This window comes from Zonotrichia albicollis, chromosome 4 (genome assembly GCF_047830755.1).
Source record: "Zonotrichia albicollis isolate bZonAlb1 chromosome 4, bZonAlb1.hap1, whole genome shotgun sequence".
Taxonomy (NCBI): Eukaryota; Metazoa; Chordata; class Aves; order Passeriformes; family Passerellidae; genus Zonotrichia; species Zonotrichia albicollis.
Window position 1 is genome coordinate 59,971,394 of NC_133822.1, and position 26,347 is coordinate 59,997,740.

The following is a 26,347-nucleotide window of genomic DNA, read 5'->3' on the forward strand; positions in this document are numbered from 1 at the left end:
CTAGTGGATAAGCATGTGGAAGTATGAAATGGACCAATATTTGAGTTCTCCTATTTTCATCTGAATTGCAAGAGCAGCCACAGCAAACACCCTCACAGCAGAGCTGATGTGTATCTCCAGCTGAAAAACTGGGGATAACCATACTGATTTGTTTGCCTCAAAACAGCTCTGTCAGAATCATTTAAGGCTGCTGAAAATCAGAAGATCAAGCATAGTCAGCTCTTGTCCTATGCTGCTTTGTACCACTTATTCCCAGCCACCTATACCCTGCATTTCAAAAGAATAAATTGCTGTGATTCACGGTTCTAAATGCAAATGTGCTTGCATTTGCACATCAGTGTACACCAGCTGTACCCAAATCTCCATGTTTGTCAGCAGCTGAGGTAGTAGTTTGGCCTTCTATTCGAAGATGTTATGATCTGTGTGGGAGTTTCTATCTGTATTACTCTGATAAAAAGGAATGCTTAACTCCTAGAAGAATCACATCCTTTCCTTGAACTATGGGGAATATTTAGGAATTCAAACATAACTTTATGCAATTTTATTTCTACTATTTCTAGTGTCTGTCTGCCTAATAAGCAGTAATGGACCATGGATTTTTGTATCTGGAAAATCTCTCTTTAATTATAATTCTAGGCATCTGGAAGACTAGGCAAATCAAACAAAAGAATTTTCTTTTTCATTGGGCAGAGTTTATTGCCTTAGGCTTTGCTGCCTCTGACATGTTTCCTGTGAAGTTCAGTATAGCTTAGATCAAAAAGCAAACACAGCCCATGATTATAATGTTGGAAAGCCTCTGGCTTAGTGCAGAGATGAGCCTTGTGGAAATCTGGTTCAGATAATAACTCATCTTCAGATTTAGGGGTGGAGAAAGCTTTTTAACTCCAAATGTTAGCAGTTCCTAGTTTTTTTGGTTTTTTTTTTTTTGTTTTGTTTTGTTTTGTTTTGTTTTGTTTTGTTTTGTTTTTTTAAGACAGCTTAATAGAATGTGTATGCACGCTATGTTTTTACACTATAACCTGCATAGAACAAAAAAGGAGAGGGCCCCCCAGGAGTGTCAAGTCAGGCTGTCCCTTCTGTCCCTTCCTCCCACCGGGCAGAGTAACAGCTGCTCCCTGCAGGAACTGCACTCGGGGAGGGGAGTGCTACACCACGGGGAGAACTGCTGCTTTCTCTTTTTTATCATTTGGTGTGTATGCTGAACTTACAGACTGTTTTTTCAGAGCATGGAAGTCCTTACCCTAGCAGAAAGGAAGGAGATTATCAGGAGTTTTGCCATGTTGTAGAAACTGCAGAAGCTGAACATCCAAAGGAAGCTGCACCTCTTGCACACGCCACGGACACTCCTTCACAGCCAGTGTGGCTGTCACCCTGTGGTGGCCCTGAAAACCTCAGTGGCTCTAGCTACAGCAGATTGTAAAAGGTAGCCCCTGGCTCCACCCAGCTTCCAGCAGGGCTCCTGCCCAGCTCCCACCACAGAGGGAGCTGTCAATGTATTGACTCATATGCATTTGCTTCTTTCTCACAAGAGATCTTAACTTTATGAAGTTGCATCCATTTCCCCAGGCAAATGAGCTGTTGCACAAAAGTAACAACCCAAAATCACATTTGTGGTTACAGCCCATGAGCTGTCTCTGTCTTTCTGATAATATAAGTTAATTTCTATGATTTGAAGTGGCAGGTAAAACCTGCAGGCTGTGGCCTGACCACAGAACCCCTTCTGCCCTTGGAGGCAGCCCCACCTGCATGCAGCCCTTCCAAAGAGTGCGGGGCACACGCCATGGAGGAGAGAGAATCTTGGTACTCTCTCTCACTTTGTGCTGCTCACTGGAGTAAGAGCTGCTTTTTTTTAGCAAAAGCACCCTCCCCAGAAGCAGCTCTTCACTAATCCCTGAACATTCCTTTCCCCCTTGTCTCCATGCACTGAGCCCCGAAGAAGCTGGGCATGAGGCCTGCAGGCAGTGCCCAGCTGTGGTTTGGGCATGCAGGCTGGACACCCCTCAGCAGCTGTGCAGTACCAGAAATGCAGCAGTTTATTTCTAAGTCACATCTGCAAAGAAGTGCACACAGGGAAAGGAGGCCAGGATGATCTGCACAAATTTTAGATATTTTTCCAGGAGAAGAAAAAGCAGCAATCTCTCAAGCTTCAATGCCCACATGCCCCAATATACACCACCATTCCTAAGTCATTCCTCATTTTCCATGTGGTAAAAGAAAATTAATTTTTTTTTAACGAGATTTCACCTATAACAGCACAACACACTTTTTAGGGTAAAGTTTGTTGAAAATAGTGGGGAGGAAGCAATCCCAAGAAGTTTGGCAGGCTAACAGTGTTTCAGGGCGCTGCTAGATCCTGAGTTCATGCAGCAAATTAAAGGGAACTCCCTCAAGAAAATTGGACTGTGTATTTAAAAAAATAATCCTACAACCTTTAGCCTCAGCTAACATTATTCTGACATTAAAATGTCTACCTAGAGACAGCTGTTTCCTCTTCATTACTAAGTACATGAGTAAATTTATTCCACAGAACAAAACTACAGTATTATTTCATTTGCCATGCCTATTTATGTTTCTTCTTTTTTTGTTTTCTCTTTTTCCCTCCCCTCTTATATTCTTTTTTTGGATTTGCTGAAGGTCATGAGGCTCCTTTCCTAGCAATATTTACATCTCTGAGTGTCTTTTGCCACTAAGAAATAGCAAAGTTTCTGGGAGTGCATTTCTTTGTGGAAGAGGCAGCAGAAATGCCTACAACTGTGAGAAGTCTATCTTGAGCTCTTAAAAAAAAAACCCAAGAAAACCCCATAAATGCAGAAAAAACTGTCATCAAGTAAGGGCCAGCTCAGCACTTACCCATTTGTCATGCTGTGAAATATTCTGTGTTTCCTCTGGTGCAGTGGTTTTGATGCAGGCATTGTCGATATGGCACGTGCCCAAAGTGAGAACATCAGCCTGCTGTGCACACCTGGGTGGCCTTGCTGCTGGACAGGGTGACAAGGACACTGGAAAGGCCAAGGGACTCAATGCCCCCATCTTCCTGGTCTTACTGGTAAGACCAGCCTTCAGGAACCACAGGCCTCTGACCCAGAGGAAGGCTTGGAACAGGAAGATGTGCATTAGCAGAGGAGGACGAGGTTGGGGAATAAAAGTTAATACACTTTTAACACAGTGATTCTAAAACACTTTATCTGGGACTGAAAAATTCAGGTGAGTTGATAATCTGGAATATTAAACAAATAACAGATTTAAGAAGAGATCTGATTTCATTAACCTTCATTTGACTACCTAGAACAAGTTCTCTTGTAAGAATGAGCCTATTTTCTTTTTTCCAGAACATTGAAATATTTTCAGCTTTATTAAATAGATAATCTTTTAGACTACTCAGGCTCCTTAAATCTTAAAAAAGAAATGGCTCTAAAAGGTTAAAAATTATACTGCTTTTAAATTCTTTAAGGCTTAAAGTACGATATTGCTGAGGCTATGAACTACATGTGGATTTAATTTCACAGTGAAATCCCAATAAAAATTCTCCTTGGAGCTCACCTTTAAATACAATTATGTATGAAATTTTCCTTATCCAGGCCAGAGCCAGAATTGGCAGCAATGAAGAGGCCAGCAGTGTAACCCCTGAGCTGCCCGTGGGTACATATACACATCTCATCCATCTCATACATCCACTGCACGTGCACGGACACGTGGGCACGGCTGTTCCCACCAGCAGTTGGTTTATAGACGGAAGTGTGAGTATTGGTACCTCTAGTCATGATCATTTCCATGTAACTGAAACCTTATCTTATTGTCCCAGTAAAGAACTTTCTGGAGCCTCCTAATCTTTTAACACCAGCTGTGCCTTCTGGAGATGAATTACCTATTTTAATGATACAAACTTTTTTGAAAGCCTAGCAGATGTAAATGACTGCTCCCTCAAGACCACTTAATGCCAAACCCCCTTCTTTTTAAATAGTCTTTCAAGAAAGTTCCAAAAGCAAAACATACCCAGAGTATTCCCTTTATTGCCTTGGTTAGCTACTTGGATATTACTTTTTCCTGCACTGTTTGTACCTGCTAGGGTTCTTTAGTCTATTTCATTTTCATATGGAAATTGTACTTTCATCTACAGTGTGTTCTATAACTTATTCAATCCCCTTTTCCTATGTTATTTTTTCATTACCTTGCCTATCTCTACTCTTCATGGGTGTTTTTTCAGAGCCTTATTATACTTACTGGCACAGAATCCATTTTTCTCTTAGTTCATGCTGCTGATCTCTGCCCTGAGGAGAGGCAGCTGGTCCCTCTCTGACCTAGTTCCTCTCCACCAAGGCTGCAATTTCTGGGCCTCATATGCCTGCACATTTTTACAGCAACTTGTTGTTTTGTGCTGATCCCAGCCCAGCAGACTGACCTGGCACAACCTGTAACTGCCTCCATTACAAGCCAATACACTCCAAATCATAGATATGCAGTTTTGCAGAAAATATGCAGAAAAAAAAATCTAATTTGGATGTCCCCATCTGAGTGGAAAGTATCAGTCTGAGCACATTTAATAGATCTATTAACTGTAAAAGAACATAGAAGCTGGTAACTTCTTTAGAATCCAACTCATTACTGAGGCAAGGCATTTCCTTCTCCATCACTGTTTGCAAGCATCTTTCCACTATTGTGTATGTGAAAAAGAAGAAACTTTATCCTTAGGTAGTTGAGTGTCCTGTCCCCAGCTTTCACTAGGGTGAAAAACCATTCTCTTCAGTCCTTCAGGTCAGAAAAAAAAAGTCCTCAGCAGTTAATATTAATTATTTTTTAGAAGCTTTTAAGGCAAGTTTTCACAAACATGTAACTAAGACATTTGGTTTGACTCTAATAGTTCAAAGTGTTGTGGCTGAATAAATCTCCTGCAATTTCCTTTGTTTTAGGCTATGGGCCAATTCCTGCCCCACAGGAAGCCACAGTGTGCTAAAGGTGGCCAGGATGGCCTCAGGTGGCCACCTTGCTGGAAACTCCAGTCCACCAGGGATGAACAAACACCCTTCCAGTAAAGTTTTCCACCAATCTGGACATGAATTTTCTTTCACGGGGAAATTACCAACCAGTGCTCAAGATCCTTCAGAAGATGCTTGAGCAAGCCCAGCCCATGCAGTTGGTGGTGGTGATCTTGTAAAAGTGCCATATTTTGTATCTTCTTGTGTTCCTGATGGCAGGAATGAATTGTCACAAGGGTTCTGGGGGAGAGTTACACAGTGGTTGGAAGAGTCTTGGCATAAGTACATCCTTCAAGAGCTGCATCAGTTTATGCAGAGACAACTCTGCAGCAACACTGTCGTGCAGAAATGCAAAGTAAATGCTGCAAGGTTCATATCAATTTTTCAGCAGCATCTCTGCAATGAATAACAAAGGCAAACCAGGCATAGAACTGAAAAAGATCTCTGAGGCATTCCCAGCACGGAGCAGGAATGGCCAGGCTGTGGTCCCCAGCACAGAGCAGGAAGAGCACAGCTGTTGTCCCCAGCAAGGACCAGGAAGGGCACAGGCTGTGGTCCCCAGCACAGAGCAGGAATGGCCAGGCTGTGGTCCTCTGCAAGGACCAGGAAGGGCACAGGCTGTGGTCCCCAGCACGGAGCAGGAATGGCCAGGCTGTGGTCCCCAGCACGGAGCAGGAATGGCACAGCTGTGGTCCCCAGCATGGAGCAGGAAAGGCATGGGCTTTGGTCCCCAGCACAGAGCAGGAATGGCACAGCTGTGGTCCCCAGCACGGAGCAGGAATGGCCAGGCTGTGGTCCCCAGCCCCAGCAGCCTGTGGTCATGTCCGGGCCATCCAGGCAGGGCTCTTTGGCGCCTTGCAGGTGTGAATGTCCACCACCTCGAGGCAGTCCTGGCAGCGCACGGCGCAGCACCAGTGGAACTTGCACTCGCACTTGGTCACCCTGCTGACGCGGGCGGTGTCGTAGCCCCTCCCGCAGCACATCACCTCACAGCTGTCCATGCCGCGCGACGTCTGGTTGCACACCCGACCAGCTGTCCCGAGGGACCCTGCAGAGGGAACCCAGCCAAAGTCAGCAGGCAGATTATAAGGAAAGGCAGCAAGCATATGAAATTAGGTATGATACTTTGATACTTTAACATCACATCACCCAGGATTCAATATCAAGCCAGGAAAATGCCTATAAAGGTAAAATTGCTCCCATATTTCCCCTAGGAATCAGGCCTGAAGATGAGAAGGAAGAAAATGGATTAAATTCTTTAAGGGTCTGCCTGATTCTGTTAATATCATCGTGTTTTGCTTCATCTTTCCCTGGAACTTTCTTCCCCTCCAGGGAGCAGACACCCTTCCCAAGGCAGTCCTGCACCCAGTCCCCCAGGACTGTCTGAAATGGAATGCCCAGGTGGAGCATCTTCATGGTGTCAGGATCTCATGGGCTTTGCTGAGGAGCTCTGGGTGTGCAGGAGAGGGCTAGGAGAGAAGACCACAGAAGCTGGTGGCTGTGAGGGACTCAATGGATAGAGTAACTGTGCTGCCTGTGATTAAAGTCTTGCAGAAGTGAGAGCAGAAGCACCCTGGGCATTTGGCATCGCTGCTGTGTCCACCCACAGGCCCCATTCCACCAGATGAGGTGGCAGCTGAAGATCTCTGTGCCTCTCATCACTGTGGGTTAACACCAAGAGTTCTTCTCCCCTTTCTTGACAAGATTAGAAGAAACTAAATTATAGCCTGCTGTGGACAGAAAGGGGGAGAGGAACCATACCACACCTTGTCATGTTCTTCAGACACTCAGGAGGAGTGGCTGAAATGCCTGTGCTTATATGGCACAAAATGGCTCTGTAAGGCATGTCTGAGTCTGAACAGTGACTGTACCACACAGGAGCCACTGCTCATCTAACACAAACTGATTTTAGGGTACATTTTAGGATCAATACCACAGCTGCTGACGGGTTATCACCACCAAACCGAAAACTTCATAAAAATTAATTGCCTCACCTAATTTCCTATGTATTGCTATTAAGAATCAAATGCAGATATATCAAAAAATTAACACTCTTCTGACAATTTCCATAGACTTGATTACAACTCCATTCTCTTCTTGGGCAAGGTGATACTCCCTAAGTAATGGCTGTGGTCAGTAAATTAACTGGAATTATTTTACAAAGCGTATTTGCAGGTGCACACTGAACATGAACAATTTACCTTCTTAAGGAGAACTAATACATGCAAACATTAATTAAAATTTGCATAAGCCAGGATAGCAAACCAATCTTAATTAATAAAATGTAAACTGCAGTTAAATTGTAATTATTAATAATTTAGGTTTAATAAATTCCAATTTTAGTTTTTTCCCCCCTATGGTGAATTTATGGTTGTATGCAGTGATGCTGCTGTCTCAAAGCACTTACTAACATACAAGTGTTTACTGTTTCTCCACTCCTTGCTGGCCCCCCAGCATCAGGAAGACTTCATGTTATATGGGGGCTGACCCCAAATGAGTAATGCAATGAGGGGTCTCAGGAACTGGACCAAAGTCACCTTCTCAAACTGTGTTTTTTCATGGGACCAACACATGATCCAGCCTTTCAGCCATGGGGGTGCAAATTTTCCTCTTTTTCTATCAAACTTAGGACAGTCTTCAACTGCTGTCCTGGAGAAGTGCTTCAGCCCATAGAACACATCTCAGCTTCCCTCCCATGGCCTAGATTCCTGTACTTATTTAAATATTTAAATATGCATTGGGTAGAGGTATACACCTGGAGAGCATCACCATGGAGGGGCTGGTTCATGTCTGCTGCAGGCAGAGCAGAAGGGCATTCCTGCCCACCAGCCCAGGCTCAGCACAGGGGCCCAGGGCCCATCCCAGAGCTGCTCCCAGCTGCTGAGCCTGGCCCTGCACAGGGCTCCTGAGCTGCAAAGGTGCTGCTGGCCCATGATGCTGGCCCAGGGCCCATTGCAGAGCTGCTCCCAGCTGCTGAGCCCCTGGCCCTGCACAGGGCTCCTGAGCTGCAAAGGTGCTGCTGGCCCAGCCAGCAGAGACGGGCTGAGCCATCCCAGAGGGAACAGGCAGAGGAAGAGAAACCACACTGAATGGAGCCAGAAACAGGCTCCTGCACCTGCAGCCTGAGCAATCCCAAATCTCCCTGGGGTGAGCATGTTCATGCTGCTGCCTATGGACCAATGCTCTGCATAACATCCTTGGGGAGATGGCTGAACAGCACGTTAAAGTAAACCTCTGATATCTGGGAGAGCACCTCAGCTGGCTGTAACAAGCAGCCATGTGGTGCCTCAGGCACACCCTGCACCAGGACACCAGCAGCAGCTCCTGCTCCCGGCTACTGTCCCTACAGCCAGTGCTGGCACCTGGATCCCTGCAGGAGGGGAGGAGAGGTGGCCCCAGCAGTGACCCACACGGGCACACACAACTCCCAGCAATCCCTCAGCCAGGCAGCTCTCCCTGCAGAGCCAGCACCAGGGGAACTGGCATAGCAGGCATAGCAGTGATGCCAAGAGGCCTCTCCCAGATCTGTTTTTCAGGAATCACTCCATGATGGGGGAAGAGAGACTTCCAGAGGCCTCCAGTACCTCCAGTCTAGGCAAGCTGAGGAGTCAGGGGGATGCAGAACTACATGATGCATCTATGGTCCCACAGGAAGCCTGTGGCAGAAGAAAAGCCAGATCCTGCTTCCCAGCCATCCCACTCTCCTCCATCCATGATGCTGAGCAAACAGCTGGGAAACCTGAATGTAAGTTCTGCTGTTTGTGTCAGCTCACAGCAATATCCATCACATCCCAGAGTGTGCAAAATAAAGCCACATTCACAGAAAGGGTTATTAGACATTGCAATGGAATTGCCAGGAAGGAGGTGGAATCCCTGGAGATGTTTAAGGAAAGACTTGGTGTGGCACTTAGTGCATGATCTAGTTGACATGGTGGTGTTTGCTCAAAGGTTGGATGTGATGATCTCAGAGGTCCTTCCCAACTTAATTGATTCTGTGAACAACTTTTAAAAGTACTTGTCCTGTTCTCTCTGTTCAGACCAAAAAAACATTACAAAGGCTAAGCTTGTGACCCAGATGATTAACATTCTGTATCAGGAATTCACACCAGTGAAAAAGCAAAGCTGCCCTCCACCTCAGCACAGCTCCCACCCAGGAACAGAGTGGAGTCATGTCATTTGGCTGCTGGAAATGAAGGAAGACCCCCTGTTCCCCCACATCCACCAGGAGCTGCCCAGAAAGGTTTGACCACATTCCTCAGCTGAGGCACAAGTTGGTTTCCAAGTTCAGTGTTCTTATTTCCAGATGTAAGGGGAAATCACACAGCACTAAAGGACAACCTAAGCAGGATGCACCCACTGCTTTCAACAGCAGTTTTGCCACCAGCTTCAAAACCAAAATTATTTCAGCCACTAACAGACAGTCAGAAACTGGTATCATCTGATGCTGACCACAAAACATCAACATTTACTCCAATGACTACAACAGGGGACTTAATTGTCACAGATTGTGACAAAAGTGAAAATAAGCTCATACAAAGGCTTAGTTTTTGAGCAAAACCAACCTTTTTTAAGGTAAAAGCAGCATCTTCAGAATCTCTGCAGCTTCTCTAGTGAGAAGGAAAAAGAACAACAACCAGCAGTGAGGAGTCAGACAAATTACTGAACTCCTTGGCAGGCCTGAGTGATGAAGGCAGCAGAAGACACTGCACAAAATAAGGCAGAGTTTTCTGCCTGCTACCTGCAATGCACCTCCTCATCACTTATGAGGCAGGAGGAGTAGGTTCTAACTTGTAAAAAGCTTTTGTACAATCTCTTTGTTTTTATTTCAAATATTGGAACTGCCATGCCTACACACATTTTACCTGCCAAAACATCCACAGCTTTTCATACTGCCAACTTCGCAGCCTGTACCTTAAGTCCTTTCTTCTCAGTTTGCACAGTTATTTTTGGAAATCAACATGTGTTATGTTGAAAAATATTTTCTTTCCATCCCTAAAGCCCTTAAATGTATTTATTAGTATAAAATGAGAGCTTTTTCCTTCTATTTATTAAAATCTGGTGTAAAGCAATAACATCCATTATTAGACTTTCCCACAAACACACACATGTATACAAACAAAAGCCAAAAAAAGGTGCAAAACCAGTTAAATTCCCAATGATAGTTTTCTTACAAGTATTCTTGGGGAAAAAACAATTGAAGGAAATGTTCACAGAAAAGTAGCTCTGAAGAGCTACTGGATCTTATAGACAACACCCAGTAGATTAGGGCTGGAGAGAACAGGCAGTTCTCTCTGGATGCAGATCTGTCTGGAGGGGCTGGGATTTCCCAAGCCAGCACTGAAGAGACAGCCATGTGTTGATAAAAACAACAGTTTACCTAGGATGAGTTTTAAAATCATTCTGGGATGTTCTATCTCTGTTTCTATCAAATTTTGAGTATGAAATTTTGAGTAAAAATCATTTCAGGAGAGTTATGTGTGCAGGGTTAAATGAATTCTGAACACTTCTGAAAAATCTTCATTTGGTCCTTTGTGGAATCTTAAGGCAAGGAAAGAGGTGGTCAGGTTATTAGATTATCTTGCCATTGAGTTACTATTAGTGATTTCCCATATTATACCCCTCCTGAAATCAATTATCCCTCTTTTCCTTTCTAGGAAAAAAAACAAAACAAAAAAAAAAAAAAAAAAAAAACAAAAAAAAACCAAAAAACCCCACAAAAAACCAAAACACAAAAACCAACCAAACAAACAAAAACAACAACAAAAACAAACAAAAAACTCGCAAAAAAACCAACAAAAAAACCCCCCCAACAAACTACATTTTGGGGTGTTCCATGTATGCATGTCTAGCTGCCCCCTCAGACAGAAAGCCAGAGCCAGGATGGAAGCTGCAGTGGGGGAGAGAAGGTATCTGCCTTTTTCCTGGGCAGGCTACTGATGGCAGAATCCTTGAGCACTTTTAACTCACTGGTTCCTATGGATTAGCACAATGAAGCCACAGAGCACACTGGCTTGGACATTTTAGTTTGTGAAGCTGTCTCCTGGTCAAGTCATGAGGCTTCATAAGGTTTTCTCTGTGAATCCTTCATTCAGCTCCAACACTAATCAGCGTCCAGATAATTTTTTTCCCTGAAGCCCTAAATCACTTGAATTCCCTGGAGAATGATAGGCAGAACTGTATTGAATGACATACTAAAACATTGTGGCATTAGATTCAGCTGACACTGAGATGCTCCCCAACTATTTCCAAACTGACTTCCATAATCTCATTTCATTTGCAGTCAATTAACAAGACTGGCACTTTGCAGTGCTCAACAAGGCAAACCAAAAAAATGTGGTGCAGCTGCCAAAATCATCTCCCTAAAAGTCAGATCAGGTTTTGTTTGTGTGGTTCTTTCTTTGCTCCATGCAAGCAGAAGGGCATCCCACATACCAACAAAGGTTTACTGCATTTTTCTAAAAATATGCTCTTCCAAGCAACCACATTCTCTGAATTCTGAGCAGCAAAAAAGCACCACCTCAGCTGCTGCTTATATTGAGCTGAGCCAAAAAAATATATCAGACTTTGCCATCTCTGGGCAGGCTTGTCAGTGTCTGGCAAACGCATGTAATACACGGTGGTGAAAAATGCCCGCTCTCCTCCACAATAACAAGACTGATAGATGAGATTAGCCTTAGTACAAAGAGATGATTAAATGCCTTTTTGACATAGAATTGGGTACTGTACAAGTTCTTCTAGCAAGGGAAAAAATAATGTTTTTTACAATGAATGAAGCAACACCAAGAGATAAATGTTTTGAAAAAAATCCTAGTTTGCAAAGTTATCTCTGCATGATGCCACAATACGTCCATTTATTCACTTGGATTAGACTTTACAGTATCAGCCACTATTCAAGGAATGGTATGTGCTCATGCAGGTAATAAACATCACTTGCCAAAATAATAAATAACATTTAAAATTATGCTGACAACTCAACTAACCAGAAACACTGTCCAATGTAATTGTACTGGATGAAATTCTGCATTCACTGAAGTCAATAGTACATGACCAGGAATTCACATATTGTTCTTATTTAAGTACAGCTGTTTTGCAATGTTTATTCCAAGCAAACTTGGATTGTAAACATGCAGCAGTGTCAAAAAGAGTTGAGCTGCATTGCTATCCAGATACTTACAGATTTGCCATTTGGGTTGCAATCTGGCCCGTTATACAACCTATTAATTAGTTCTACAACTTCTCTCATACGTTACTCAGGCTGCCTCTCTTTTCCAAATTTCTGGTTTTCTAGCTGCTAGTTTTTAATTGCCATATCAGATAATACTGTACATGGGTCAAGAGCTGTTAGCAGGTTTCCTGTGCTTGGCAGTGCCTTGAATTCTGTAACACTGCTAAGTGTGTCTCTATCGAACCTCTGAAGCAGGAAAATCCAGAGCTAACAGCATCACCAATACTTTATCTCTTCCCACAGGGGCTGGCACAACTCTCCAGAAATTGTGGTAGTTGTCATGGACAGAGCCAACACTGCCTCATAAAGAGGAATAAACAGCTGTGTCACTCAGCCAAGCCTGCTGTGTCCCACCCATCTCTGCTCTTCCATCCACCTGCACATCCTCAGCTGCCTCAGCCCTGTTACCCAGAGCTGCCCTGACTGCTGCAGGCAGGGCTGGATGTCACAGGCTGTGCCTCCCACATTAGATGGGGACAGGCATGTCTGCAGCTGGGCTCCACAGTCACAGGGCACTGTGGGAGGGTGCAGATAAAGGAGGGCACTGCAGTGGTCGCACAACAACGTGGAAAGGAAGCAATGCAACAGCAGGTGGCATCAACAGGACTTGGGGCAGCTCTGGAGTGAGCTGTGCGGCACAAGAGTGAGGGGGGCTGTGCCCAGTATGGCCCTGCCTCCTGAGCACAACTCAAACTTGTACTGAAAGCAGCTTTGCCTTACAGCATCTCCAGGGCTCCACAGCATCTGGCAGGAACTGCTGAGTTATATTAGAACAACTGCCTGTTGTACACCTAGGCACATCAAGGAACTATTGTTCTTGTAGTGAGTCCTTCCAAAACATCTTCTTTCCTGTTTCCTGCTGGTTACATGCATGGATTTATATATATATGTATGTATATGTATATACACACATTTGATAAAATTAAATTTTTGACCTTTGAAGTACAAATGTCTTAAATAAAGGCATTCACATGTAATGATAGTGGCTTACCTACATCCCTGTCCCTGATACAGTAGTCTGGAGAGCTTTCAAAGTATACCAGGTCATTCTTAGTTGGCTTCTTAAATTTCTTATTAGCCACAGTGAAACCCGTGCCATCTTGATTCATGACCACCTGAATTGCTCCATTGTATTTCTTCCACAGGTAATCTCCTGTTCTCCTGAAGTCTGCCATGGCCAGCCAGCAGGTCCTTAGAGTGCAGGATCCACTCACACCGTGACACTTGCACTCTTGTTTCAAAAACCGCTTCACAGCCTGTTTAGAAATGCACAGGTAACTATAAATATACACAGGTAAAACAAAGTGGAATTGATTAGTTGCTTCTCAGCCCTTTTCCAGCCATCCTGCAGTGCCAGGCCAGCGATGGGGCTCCAAATTACGGTCTGTAGTGACACCCACTGGTAGCATCAAGTCATCCCCAGTGGCTGCTCTGCTCTGGCTGCTTGACTCAGCGTGCCCACAATCCTCCTGCTGGGCTTGCCCTCCTGCTCCTGCCAGTCAGCCCAAGGATCGGCAGGGTCTATAGTGCCAGGACACAGACTGGACAGGAGCAAACAGTCAGAAATGGCCACAATCATTCAGCGCCTTGGGAGGTGAAGGTGCCCCCTTTCCCCATTGTTTCAGCTGCAGGATCACCATGCTGACCACTCTGACCCTCTCCAGCTCATCTCCATCAAGTTGCCCTTTACCCTGAACAGCATTTCAAATATTGCCCAGAAATTCATATATAAATTATTTTTAAAAGACTGTGTAAAGCATTGTACCTGTGCTAGGCATCAGACCTATGCAGAATCTTAAAATACAGTATACTTAAAATGCTTATACAGATTTTAACCAACATTTTAGGATAATATCTTCATTAGTTTGCACTGGAGAGATCATCCTTATCATTAATTTAACATCTGGATAGTATTAAAGCCATTTCAGCTTCATCTCAGACATTTAAGCTATCTGTATGATGTTGGAGAACAACAGATGGGTTCACAGACAGTAAATAATTCATTCCTAATTATGTAGATATGGATATTTGATCTATAAATATTATGCCTTAAGGGTTCATGAAATATGAACTTTTTAGAGTTTGTACAAGAGGAATGTCATCATAGGAGGAAGGTAAGAGAGAGGAAAGCTCCATGATTAGAAGTGAGACATGCACAGTGGGGCAGCCTTTTTCAGTCAAGCACTTAGTAATAAAGTGAGAATGTATTATAAAACCAAAGGATGTTCAATTTTCTTTCCAACTTGTAAATGATATGAATACTTCAAAGAAGTCACTGGCATTCCCACAGCCCCATTTCATTGCCATATCACAGATCTGGGATTTAAGCAGATGCTTGGTTTTAATTATCTGAGCAGAAATCAATTTAACTACTTGTATGTTTAAAACAACTTTCTGGAATAGTGTAAGAAGCACATAGGAATATGATCTCTTTTTTGTCAGCAATGTTCCTATACTGACACACAGCACATTATGTTCTATGATTCACATGAGAATATTAAAAATATTTGTTCTATTTATTTTTTCATTAGCACAGTTGGAATAGTTTTTGGAATAGTTTTAAGAGAGATATCAACACCCCTTTTGGGGGCAAGAAGGAGCCAAGGGCACAGATGGTCTTACCCAGGTCAAAAATGCCACCCTTGTGGGGCAGCTGCGGTGGTGAGATCCCTGCAAAGCTAAACCTACACTACTGTGAATACAAAACAATGTCTCTGTCCATAAAGCAGGCCCTAGAGCATATGAGAACATACTCATTATTTTAAATTGAATGTATTTATTAAAATTTCTTTATCTTTTTCTATAAATCTACCTTAGTATTTGGCAGAGGCATTTTTAAAACTTAAAAATAATAAGATGCTCAAATACTACAGGAAGTACTTCCCATCATGGAACTTATTCGACCCTACAAAAATCTTTGTGTTGTAGACTTCAGCCTCTTTTGGACAGTAGCAGAAACATGACCACAGTACTGCATGTGCCTATCACTGATCTGAACAGCCTCATCTGCCTACATTACATATTAATTACACCTGCTGGCAATAGGCAGGTGGAGGAAAGATGCTGAAGAATAAAATTTTTTCAGGGAAATAATCTACTTGCAGTACAAAAAAAGATCAGAATACAAACAACTTAATTCCTCTTAAATACACATTAAGGAAGATATTAAGGAAGATTTTATGTATTAAATATACATAAAGATAAGACATAAAAAGTCTCTACAAATAATTCCAGATGTGCTTGGTCTAGCACAATAAAATGGTTTTTTCTGTATTTCAGATGTCATGGGAGCAGCAAATTTTTAACATGTTTTTAAAAATGAAACAGCATATTCCAGTTTCATGCACCATTCTTTTTATAGCTACCACCACAAAATGTTAGTGCAGCTATTCCTCAGCCCTTGCACCAGAGGTGGGCAATACACCTGGCAACTACTCCTCCTACTCACCTTCAATGTGAAGGTAAAGACTTTTTTAGCTGAAATTCAGGAATGGTATTTTCATACAATGTTTAGGAAAGGGGTTGCAGGTCATGCTACGAGGCCATTGCCTTTTGGAGGGATGTGTATTTTGGATTTTTTTTCTTTAAAAAATTTCTGCTCATTTGTGATAAAGTTTACCATATACATACAGGAATGGATAGAATGTTTTTTGTTTTTTTTTTTCTCTAGAGTTATTTTGAATTTGCTCTTTGCCAAACCTATTCTTCAGTATGATCTTCAGCCTCTCTTAGGAATTTGTATTCTGTATCAATGAAAAAATAAAACTCCTGCTTACATAAGACCTAGGCTCAAAATAAAACCTCCATCCAAACTGATCCTGACCTTAGACTCCTGCTTAACTTCCCACACAAGGAGGGACTGAAGTGACTCCAACAGGAATACTGTTAGGCAGTTGAATTCTGTCTGTTTGTACATCTCTGTGACACTGAACCTCCAAGGAAGATAGAAACAGCAGCTCAGGCTCCTGCTCTTCCTGTGTTTCTCCATAGCTGCTGAGACCAGCAAGGGCCAAGCATTAACTGCCCCAGACACACCAGAGCTGTCCAAGACCATCTCTAGGCATCTATTGCATGGACACCCACCTTCCTTCCAGCTCTGTTGTTGTGAAGGTTCATCAGTGCCCTGGCATCTTTTCCTTTCCGTTCTTTGGCATCCACAAAGGCTCTGGCAAATTTAATGCCATAGTCAATGTTATCACTGCAGCCACCCCAGTCAAAATGGCCCTTGCTGTCCTTGGCAGAGCCTTTCTTCTTGGGATCACAAGAGCAGGATTTCAGCTCCCCTTGGCTACATGCCCTGGTGATGGCAAAAACAACTCCAGCAGAGGAGATGGCATGTACAAAAGCAGATTCTCGACTACCTGAAACAAAAAAAAGTCACTTTAAATATCATTGGGGTAGCTACTTTGAGTGGCTGTCCTATATCCAAAACAGTTAGACTGGACTTTTTTGCAGAGCAAAAGATAAACTAGACTGAAATCACACAAATACACATTCCCTGGAGCCAGAATTAGTCATGGCTTAAGCTTGGACCCCTCCCTGGTAAAAGCTCATCAATATAGTGTTAGAGTTGGAAAACATTAAACATTTGCTTTTGATATTGATTCATATACTTTCATGGATCAGTTGTTTTGTACAGATATGTGAATAGGACAGCTGGTATTCCTATCATGTTTCACGAATTTAGAAGAATATATGAAGTGCTATGTGAGAGATAAGTTTAAGAAATTATTAAATAGGGACACTAAAACAACATGCATATTGCAAAATATTGCAAGTAACTCTTGAAGCTAGATTTTTCTCTCCTGAAGCTCTTGGAATAGACTTTCCTGTTTAAACCATGCTAGGGAGAAAACTTGGGTGTAATTTTCTGAAAAATAAGTTAATATTATGTCTTCTGCCTAGAATCAAGCCCATAACTGTAATTCACACAAATAAGTTCCATTAAATCAATGGCACCGCTTGTGTCATGCTTGAGGCAGGATCTGGTCTGGCAGCTGTGACTTCTTCATGCCAGCTGCTCTGGCAGCTTTCCCATCTCCTAACCAAGATACTTTATTATACCAAAGATTATCTGAATTTCTAGACTATATCTACTCATAGGTAATTAGATACATATTTCAATGTAATAATTGCTTTTATTTTAAGATGCAGTAGTTTACAATACAGAGCTACATTACACTGCCACAAATCTATTTATGGTAATGGAATATTTTCCTACTTTTAAAGTTTTTAGTATAGAAGGAACAACTAGTAGATTTTTTGTGTAATATCTAAGAAAACTTGCAGTGAGAGAGACCTCTTTGCAGGGCTTGTAAGCCTTAAGTAATGTTAGTACAGTAAAAGAGTATCCCAAAGACAAATGTTAACAGTGACTTTTTTGTAGAGGCAGAATTACACCATAAAACATAATATTTAGTATTTCAGTTGCAATAGCACCAGTATGTTTGACTTACAAATGGGCCCTCAAGTTCCACATGCTGTGCAAGTCTTTTGCAAATGGCAACTGGGCAAACCATGCCTTCCCTACACTGCCTTCAAAATCAGGCAGGAGTTGCCACGGCTTGTTAGAAATCACACTCTTTTGAAGACCTATTTCTGAGAAAACTTATTCAGAAATATCGAAAAGTTTTGAAGTGTTAATTAAAAAGAAACACTTGATATTGTTGGAAGAGAAAAGGTTTATTTGAGCTTATTGAACGAATCAATTTTATTAGAGCACTATCAAGCTACATTTCCATGGCAATCACAGCCTGATCAGGCTCAGTGCAGAGCTCAGAAGCCTGATGCTGTCATTCTCTCACATGAGCCAACAGTGAAAACTTCACTTTTGGAAAAACTGCATTTTTACTTTTTTTATTAAATAGCCTCATCATTATTAGGCTATGTTCTGCCAGACATGTTTTCCTGAATATCAGACAAACCTCACTGAAAACTTCAGCCTATGGGTGACGTTACTGGTTACTCACAAATAATTGCTAAGGGAACATGAAGTTGGTTACAGGAACCAATGGCTCATCAGTAGCAGAACCGAGCATGGAGTGAAAATCCCCCTGCCTGGGTCAGTGTGTCTGCCATCCTCCTCTCTGTCCCTGCCAGGGGGGCAATGGTCCCAGGGTACTTTCCTCCTCCCCTCCTTGCAGGTGCCTGGCTGCTCACAGCTTAGAATGACGCAGGGCACATTCCAGGGACACAAGTGCCAGGGCAGGGTCAGTGCACTGGCTGCACACCAAGGAAGGCCATGTGCACAGGGTGTGGCACTTGGTGACAAGAGCTGCAGTCACTAACAATCTCAGCAGGTTTATCCCTCGGGTAAGGACATTCTGACACAGTAACAAATCCCAGCCATTTTTTTAGGGTCAAAAGGGCCACATCTGAGATCTGAAGACTCACTAGGTGCCTTACTCCGACCTTCAGATGACAGCACCTCCCTGCTTAACCATCCTCCCTCAGGGTGGGAAGCACAATGTCGTTCCCTCAGTTGCTTGGGGTCTGCACAAGCCCGGCTCACCTCTATCAGATGTGTGCCCTGCCTCCCTCTCTCCCGGAGCCTGACCAGAAACGCCGCAGTGCCTGGAGGGCAGTGCTGCCCCGGCATGGGCACAGACAGCACAGCCCTGGAGGCACTGACTGCACCCTGGGGCCGCCCTTCCCCGGCGAAATGCCCCAGCGGGAACCGGCCCGCAGGGGGAATTATCTCCTGATATCCCAACACAATGGTCTCTGTTTGCACTCGAGCTGCCCCTCTCTGCAGGCCCCATCCTGAGTGCTGGTACCCTGAGGCTGGGTGCGATGGAAAGTTTTCTATCCTGCTGCCACATTCTGCTGCCTCAATTTCCCTGTAGGCCTTAATATGTGGGTTTGATACCCATTTTACACCAAAAAAAAAAAAAGGTAAAAAGGAAAAAGAAAAGTTGAGAGCTGCAGAACTAGCTCCTAATATGCCAAAACCCCACATTGTCTCCCTGATTTGATACAGGTTTTTAAGAAATATGGACCTTCGTGTTATCATATACGCTGTTCTGCTGTCTGTGAGACCCTAAAATAACTTTGCATGTCCTCTTCCTTTCTTCCTGAAACGTGCAACCAAGCTTCACCCTTGCTAAGGATGAAGGATACAGGAGGATGGCCACCGCTTCTCATCATTCCCGCACACTGCCCAGGGGGTGCCAGCCCCAAAGCAGCCCCGTTACCCTCATGAGGAACACTTGTACCCTCACGCTGACTCTCCACAGCCGCTTTTACCCTCGGGCCGCGGGCTGCAGGCCCCACCCAAGCCCGGGCAGCCCCTCCCTCAGCGCGGCGGGCCCGGCACTCACTGCGCAGCAGGACGCGGCCGAGCAGGCGCTGCCCCCGCTCCAGGGCGTTGCAGTCCCAGCGGTGCCGGCGGAACTGGTGCTGGCACTCGGCCGTCCAGGCGGCCACGCCGCGGCCGATGGAGAGCATGGCCTCGGGGTGCCGCCGGCACAGCTGCCGCTGCCGGCTCACCAGGCCCGGCACGTTGTCGCACATCACCCGCGAGGAGCCCACGGCGCCCATGTACCTGCGGGAGGGAAGGGGCAGGGCAGCACCCGGGGCCGCGCCGACCCCCGGGCACCGGCCCCGAGGGAAGCAGGGTCCGCAGCGCCCCGGAGCCTTCCTCTGGCGGGTCTCGAGCTGCAGCTACCTCTGCCTTTTTGGTGGGAATCCTTTACAATTAGTCATCGACCCTGTTTTTTTTTTAATAACGTGAAGTATTCAGGAGAACCCCAAGCCCCACTATTGCAGCTCCGTGCAGTACTTAAAAAAAAAAAAAAAAAAAACAACAAACCTTGAAAAAATTAAATTACATCATCTGTATCCAGATGGTCTCTATTAGTCCTGAAACGTTTCGAAAGGTACCTTTCATAAAATCCAAACTTCTATAGGTGTCTTTTGAAGGGATCAAACAGAAGAAAATGTCCTTTTCTTGAATTTTCATTATTTTATACGATCATAAAATCGTTAATGCCGTAACTTCAAAAAAATATATAGTTAAGTCGCATTTCGAAGACACCATGACAAAAAGCCATCACAATAAATAACGTTTATACGACTAAGGACACAGATAGTCATTTTATTGAAACATGCCCAGTCTGATAAATCGGCCTTTGAATGCCCGTCAGCCAGAGTCAAGGTTAAATGTGTTCCCCAGGATTACAAGGGGTTTAACTCCTCTCCTACACCAAGACTTTCCAGCCTGGGCTTGTTTGGGGTCCCGAGTTTGAGGGGCAGGTTTATGTTTCCACTCCAACGCGTTTTGCAGCGAGCTGCCTGAGACGCCCCACGCCGACATCAACTATCCCTTGAAGCCGGGCCCTGCGCTGCCCGCCGGGCTCTCAGCCCCCTGCTCTGGCACTTTGCAGTTCAGCGAGCACCGTGAAGGAGGGAGGGGCGGGGGAGGGCGAGGAAGAAGGAAAAAATAAATTAATAATAAAAAAGTAGCGCCGCTGTAGCCAATTCCCAGCGCCGCCGGGGCGCGGATGGGCGGCCGCCAGCAGCGGCGGGCGGCAACCCGCGCCCGCGCCCCTCGGGGGGGTTCCCCTCCCGCCTCCCGGCGCTCCTCCCGCTCCCTGCGCGGCCCCGGGCGGTGCCCGCTGCCCCTGCCGGGCCGGGACCCCCGCACCGCTGCCGAAAGCCCCGGGCAGCCCCCGCAGTTGCGCTGTGCTCATACGGAGGAGGAGGAGGAGGTCGGAGAGCCGGGACGGGGTGTGGAAGGAGGTGCCGGGACCGTCTAAATGCGCTCGCTTTAAGGCCGGGCTTTCTGGACCGGAGCAGCTGGGAGCAGCGAGCTCTGCTTCTGCGAGACTAAGAGGGAGAGGCTTTCCCCACCTTCCCTAAATCACAATTAATCCGACCCCACCTTCCCCAAGAGCAAATAAAAATTTCTGGAATTGCACAGCTTACCACCATGAGGAGGTGACTGGTGGGGTCGCCCAGACCAAGATCAAGGGAAGAGACCACCAGATCCCAGGGAGAAAGTTCATGTTAGAAACGCTTCGGTCCACATCAGGTCAGTTGCGGGGGGCAGAAGAAATCCCATGGAGCACCAAGGACGAGCAGGGACAAACGCAGCTTGAGGGCTACTTCTTTCCCGTGGGTCAAAAGCACCTTCGCATCCTTACGCGCGATCGCGCGGCTTAGTGATCCTCTGCCGGGATACGGGGGTGCCAGTTGTTGCACCGCTCTGGATTCCTCTCGGCTCGCCCTGCACCAAATCCCTCAGGACATGGAGTTCAGCCCCACTCCCATCCTTCATCTTTGCCCCGATCCAGCTCTTCCCTGCAGTCACGGCAAAACTGAGGGGCTGGTGTGGGCTGCTCTCAGACTGGGTGGGTTCTGCTTTGGTTGGTGTTTTTTTTCCTCTGAAACTCTGATGGATGAAATGATGTCAAGAGACACTGGGGGAAGAGGAGGAGGTAACACCTCTGATTAGGCAAGGAATCCCGAGGAGCCAGTTGCTTTCCAATAACCCTACAAGCAGACAGTGAGTTCAAACCGGCCAGCAGATGTTACGCGACCTGCTGCGGAGCCGGCGGCGGCCCCGGCAGGCTGTTACAGACCGGCAGCACTTGGCAGCTCTCGGGGTTTGGCACGACGGCAATTCATGGCTCGGTCCGCGCACCCGCGAACACCGAGCACGGAACGGAACCGCGATCCGGTGCAAGCAGAGAAGGAGAGAACCAGGGCAGTCCCGGTATAGGGTGGACGCCGCCCTGCCGCCTCCCCTCGCCACGGGCACCGCAAAGCCGGGCCGGCTTCCCCGCGGGCACCGGCGCCGCCCCCGCCCCGGGCGTCCCTGCGCAGCCCCGCACGGCGGGGACTCCCGGCCCACGGGCTCCGACACCGGGACGGGCTACGCGCCCCATCGCGCCTGAATCCCGGCATGGGGGAATCCACCGCCGCCGCACCGCTCCCCGGCCCGAGAGGCGACGGGCGGCCCCCGCCCGAAAGAGGGGAGATGCGGCCGGGGCTGGAAGCCAAGACAAGAAGGGATTAAGAGACTTTTTTCACTTCGTATCATTTCTGCACAGCAAATACAGGGTTAACACATATTTCAAACAACGAACCCTCATTACCAATCTGTAGATGCCCCACTTCCGAGACAGCATTCGTTAGCTGAAGAAAGGACAAATAAATGCCCAAGGTTGCTAAGTGAGTTAGGGACTACACAGCTCTTGTTACTAAAAGAAGCCTGCAGTTGTTAACTCCAGGTGAAAATCCTGGAAGAGCAAGCAAGAAAGCATCCCTTAAAAGCTGTTCTTCAGGCTGTATATCACAGCCACTCCCATGTTTCTCGGTACGACTTCTCAAGATTCCAGACATTGAACTAGATGTAGGCACCATTTCATAAGGAAAACTGAAAACGCAGAATTATGTGAAGTTTTGAGGTGCTAACATTCACCCACTACTAACTTAACCTGAAAGAAGTACCCCAAACAATCCTCAGAAATCAACACCAAACTACCACCCCCAACTGCAACGTCAAAATCTTTTGACTGCAAAGACTTCCGAGTAAGAATAATTGAAGCTTGGGACACACGAATGCTTCCAGAACTGTACTTGCCCAGAGGCAACTACAGCTCCTCTTACTAACTCCAGCAGGTCTTAAAAGCAGCAGATGAGCATTCAGTATCTACTTGATAAAATGCAACCAGTGTAAAAACACTCCAATTTTTAGCTTCTGGCCAACTTATTTCTTACATTTACAATACACTTTGGGTCAATTACCGGGGCAGAGAAACACCACTGAGGACAGCAAATTCCAGCAGTATTTTAGACCCATACAAAGAAAGCTACAATCCTCCCTGCTACCAGTTTTCTTGGGCCTGCAGTATAAAGCTGACTTCTCAGAATTTCTCACACCCTTCCGTATTAACAGGAGCTTCTTTAACCTGTGGCTACTGCATTAGTGGCTTATCAACGATATCCTTTTCCCCTCCATTAGTCATATGCCCCATCTGCATTCCAGCTTTATTGCTATTCAGATTCTTTCTCCAACCCCTCCACTTTGTGCCAGCCCTACAGAAGTTCACCTTGGATCCATTATTTCTATTAACAACCACACTCTCACTAGAGAGAATGACAAAACAGGCAAGTTTGAAAAAGAACATGGGAAACCACACTGGTTTTGCACGGCCACATTTAGGTAGCAGGGGGTCACAGGGGTGATTTCTGTGCAAAGGCACCAGAAGCTTCCCACATGTCTGACAGAGCCAATGTCAGCCAGCCCCAAGATGAACCTGCCATTGGCTAAGGTCAAGTCCATCAGTGATGGTAGTTGCACCTATGGGACCACTATTTGATGATGCAAAAAAACCCCTCTGCAACAGCAATTGTGCCAAAGTGTGTTAGACAACATGAGAGAACAGCTGTGGAGACCCCCAGGCTAGTGAAGAAACAAGGGGGAGAAGGTGCTCCAGCTGCCAGGACAGATTCCCAGGCAGACCACAGTGAGTCAGGCTGTCCTCCTGAAGCCAACACAGGTCCATGGTGAAGCAGAGATCCACCTGCAGTTCACAGAGAACCCCACAGTGTGACCCTGTGGGAAGCTCATGCTACAGCAGGGTCATAGCAGGACTTGTGCCCTACAGTGGAGCAGTCTATTCCTGAAGGACTGCACCCCATGGGGGGAGAGGGGGGAACCCGCATTGGAGCAGTTTGTGAAGAACTGCAGCCCCTGGAAAAGACTCAAGTTGAAGAAGTTCATGGAGGACTGTCTCTCTGGAGAGAGGGCTGGTTCCTGATGCAGCCTGGAAAGGCTGCTGGCCTCCCTTGCTGCAAGAAAAGACTGAATCTAGAAATCTGTAGGTGTCTTCACCAAGTTTCGCATGTGCACAGTTTCTCATACAGTTAAGAAATCATGCCATATGCAAAACAGGTGACAGTGGAGTAGCCAGAGCACAGAAAGCCCCATTTTCTGCACACCTTTTGAAACAAGCTGAGGTTTTTCAATACAGTAATGAAAATAATGTATTTAAACCTGTATTTCTACACTCAAAAAAGACTATTTTCAGGAAAGATGAAGGCATGGAAGGCTCATCTGAATTTTTTTTTTAAGAAAAGCCCCACCAAACTCTTAAGTAGAACACATATTCCCATATATACTACAGCCAGTAGCACATCTTAAAAGAACTGAAAATCCTTTCCCAGAGGTATCTCTCTAAGTCCCACTTCCAGGGACTGTGGCTCTATAATAGATGAAATTACACCATTTGGATCAGGATAAAAACTAGAAGTAATTGATCAGGTATTAAACCTGCTAATATCATATAATTCCTGTCATGCCAGTGATACCCCATTGTCATATCTCACTCAGATCTCACTACAGCCCCATTACCTGAAAATTCTTATTTCTGGAATAGGGGAATTAAAATTTTCAACTACACACTTCCCCCCCCCACCCGCCTCCAGAACAACAAAATGACAGCACGTCTTCAAAAGCAGAAATCTGCATCTCAGATACCTGTTAGGCCTTCTAGGCTTTGTAGCCTTGCTACCTACTAACAGGTATCAAAACTGTGTTCTGTACATAAAGATCCAAAGCAACATTTGTAGCACTTTACAGTGTGCATTATTACATTTGTAGTAACACAGGAGTTTTATTTGAAAAAGACAAACTGTAGCTTTTGCAGAACTGGTGAAATAGAGAAGGCAAATGCATCAACCATCTGCTAATGAGGAAGTGATAGCTTTGGGAAACACCTGTAAGGTTCAAAGACAACAAAAGATAGAAGAATAAATTGTACATTTTAAGTCTTATCTTTAACAAGGCACTTGGATGAAATAAAAGATAAACCAAACACATGCTGAGGGTAGTAGAGAATATAGTAGAAACACACGCTCAGTCTTTCTCAATTTAAGAAAACACATAACCCTGTAAGAACGGTGCAATACAACAATAGCCCAAAATGCTCTTTATTAGTTGTAATTGGCTAGCAGGAATAATTAAGGGTGATGTCTTACAAAAGGCCAGGTACTGCACAAGTCACATTTAAAGAGCAGGGCAAATCCCAAAGCACAGAAGAGAGACACAGGACAAACAAGTCACAGCCTATCTTAGATAGGAAAATTAAAAAAAGAAAAATCTTGCAGTTCCTTCAGATCTCCACAGGATCACCCAAGGCCCTAATTTTACACAACAGCCTACAGACTCAGAAAAGGCCATGGTATGAATAATCATCCCTATGAAGACAAGTTAGGTATACAATGACAGCTCCAAGTAGGAACCTCACTGCATGTTGAAACAACCAGGTATCCCACAGGATTTGGCCCGAGGTCCAATTCACTCAGTCCTCAGCATCCCAATTTGCACTACTGTAGGAGGATAACAACAGCAGCAGGGCTTCGAAGTTTACCTGCTTAATACATGCAAAGCTCTTTAGCATTCTCCTCCAATCCCCTCATAGATGTGCAAATCATTGTATTCTTACCGTTCTGGGATAATGACTGCAATTTGATGGCTTGCAGAAGGAGGCCTCTCAGCAGGGACGTTTTCATATGAAGGCTCCCTTAGGAGCTGGTGGGGGTAAGAATTCTGAAAGTGTAGCTCAAGGGCCAGGCATTGAAGGAATCTTTTCCTTTGCTTCCTGCCCTATCACTACCATATTGTGACACCTTGTCAGAGAATTTGAAAGAGGCACTGCAGCAACATGAAATTGAATAAAGGATATTGAAATGCTTCATCTAAGCCCGAGTCGGGAATTCACGAAAGTAAATGCAATTTCATTTTTTAAAAATTATACGGTATGTTAAAATACTCTTTGTTCATTTGGCTCTTTAAATGTCCTCCTCATGCAATGCAGTTTCTCACTGACCAATTAATGAAAACAGCTTAAAGTGGTTACTCCAAGACCCTTGCTTCTTGTGAGTGGTTTATGGAATTTTGAACACTCTACTTAAACAGTACAGGATGCCGAGGATGCTGCTGGCATAAAGTCTATGTTTAACTTAAATGATGTTCACATGTGTGTTTGCAATTAGGACTATAAGCACCAGAAACAGGTGATCCATAAGATAATTCATAAAGACCAGCTTCTTCCAAATGTATTTTGGACATCATCTCCTGAAGTTCAGACCTTTGACTCCCTCCTGCAAAACCCACTTTACTATAATGCTCACACTTGAAAAA

The 26,347-nt window shown here is 45.0% G+C and overlaps 1 protein-coding gene across 1 annotated transcript; it reads right to left on the reverse strand.

The window, feature by feature from the left end:
* Positions 1-949: 949 nt before the first annotated feature.
* On the reverse strand, positions 950-24,653 carry WNT2 (Wnt family member 2). Its single transcript, XM_074539942.1, has 5 exons — positions 21,124-24,653; positions 19,518-19,741; positions 16,282-16,559; positions 13,190-13,454; positions 950-6,021 (listed from the first exon to the last, which is right to left on the reverse strand). The coding sequence occupies exons 1-5, from the start codon at positions 21,201-21,203 to the stop codon at positions 5,792-5,794; spliced, it is 1,077 nt and encodes a 358-aa protein (XP_074396043.1). The 5' UTR covers positions 21,204-24,653; the 3' UTR covers positions 950-5,791.
* Positions 24,654-26,347: the final 1,694 nt, after the last annotated feature.

What these genes read in the sequence shown, in the direction of transcription:
- WNT2 (XM_074539942.1), bottom strand. Translation starts at nt 21,203, where the DNA reads ATGAACTTTCTCCCTGGGATCTGGTGGTCTCTTCCCTTGATCTTGGTC. An exon ending in CCAGTCACCTCCTCATGGTG is followed by an intron (nt 19,742 to 21,123) that starts GTAAGCTGTGCA and finishes TCCCTCCCGCAG; the next exon opens with GTACATGGGCGCCGTGGGCT. An exon ending in TATCAGGGACAGGGATGTAG is followed by an intron (nt 6,022 to 13,189) that starts GTAAGCCACTAT and finishes TTCCCTCTGCAG; the next exon opens with GGTCCCTCGGGACAGCTGGT.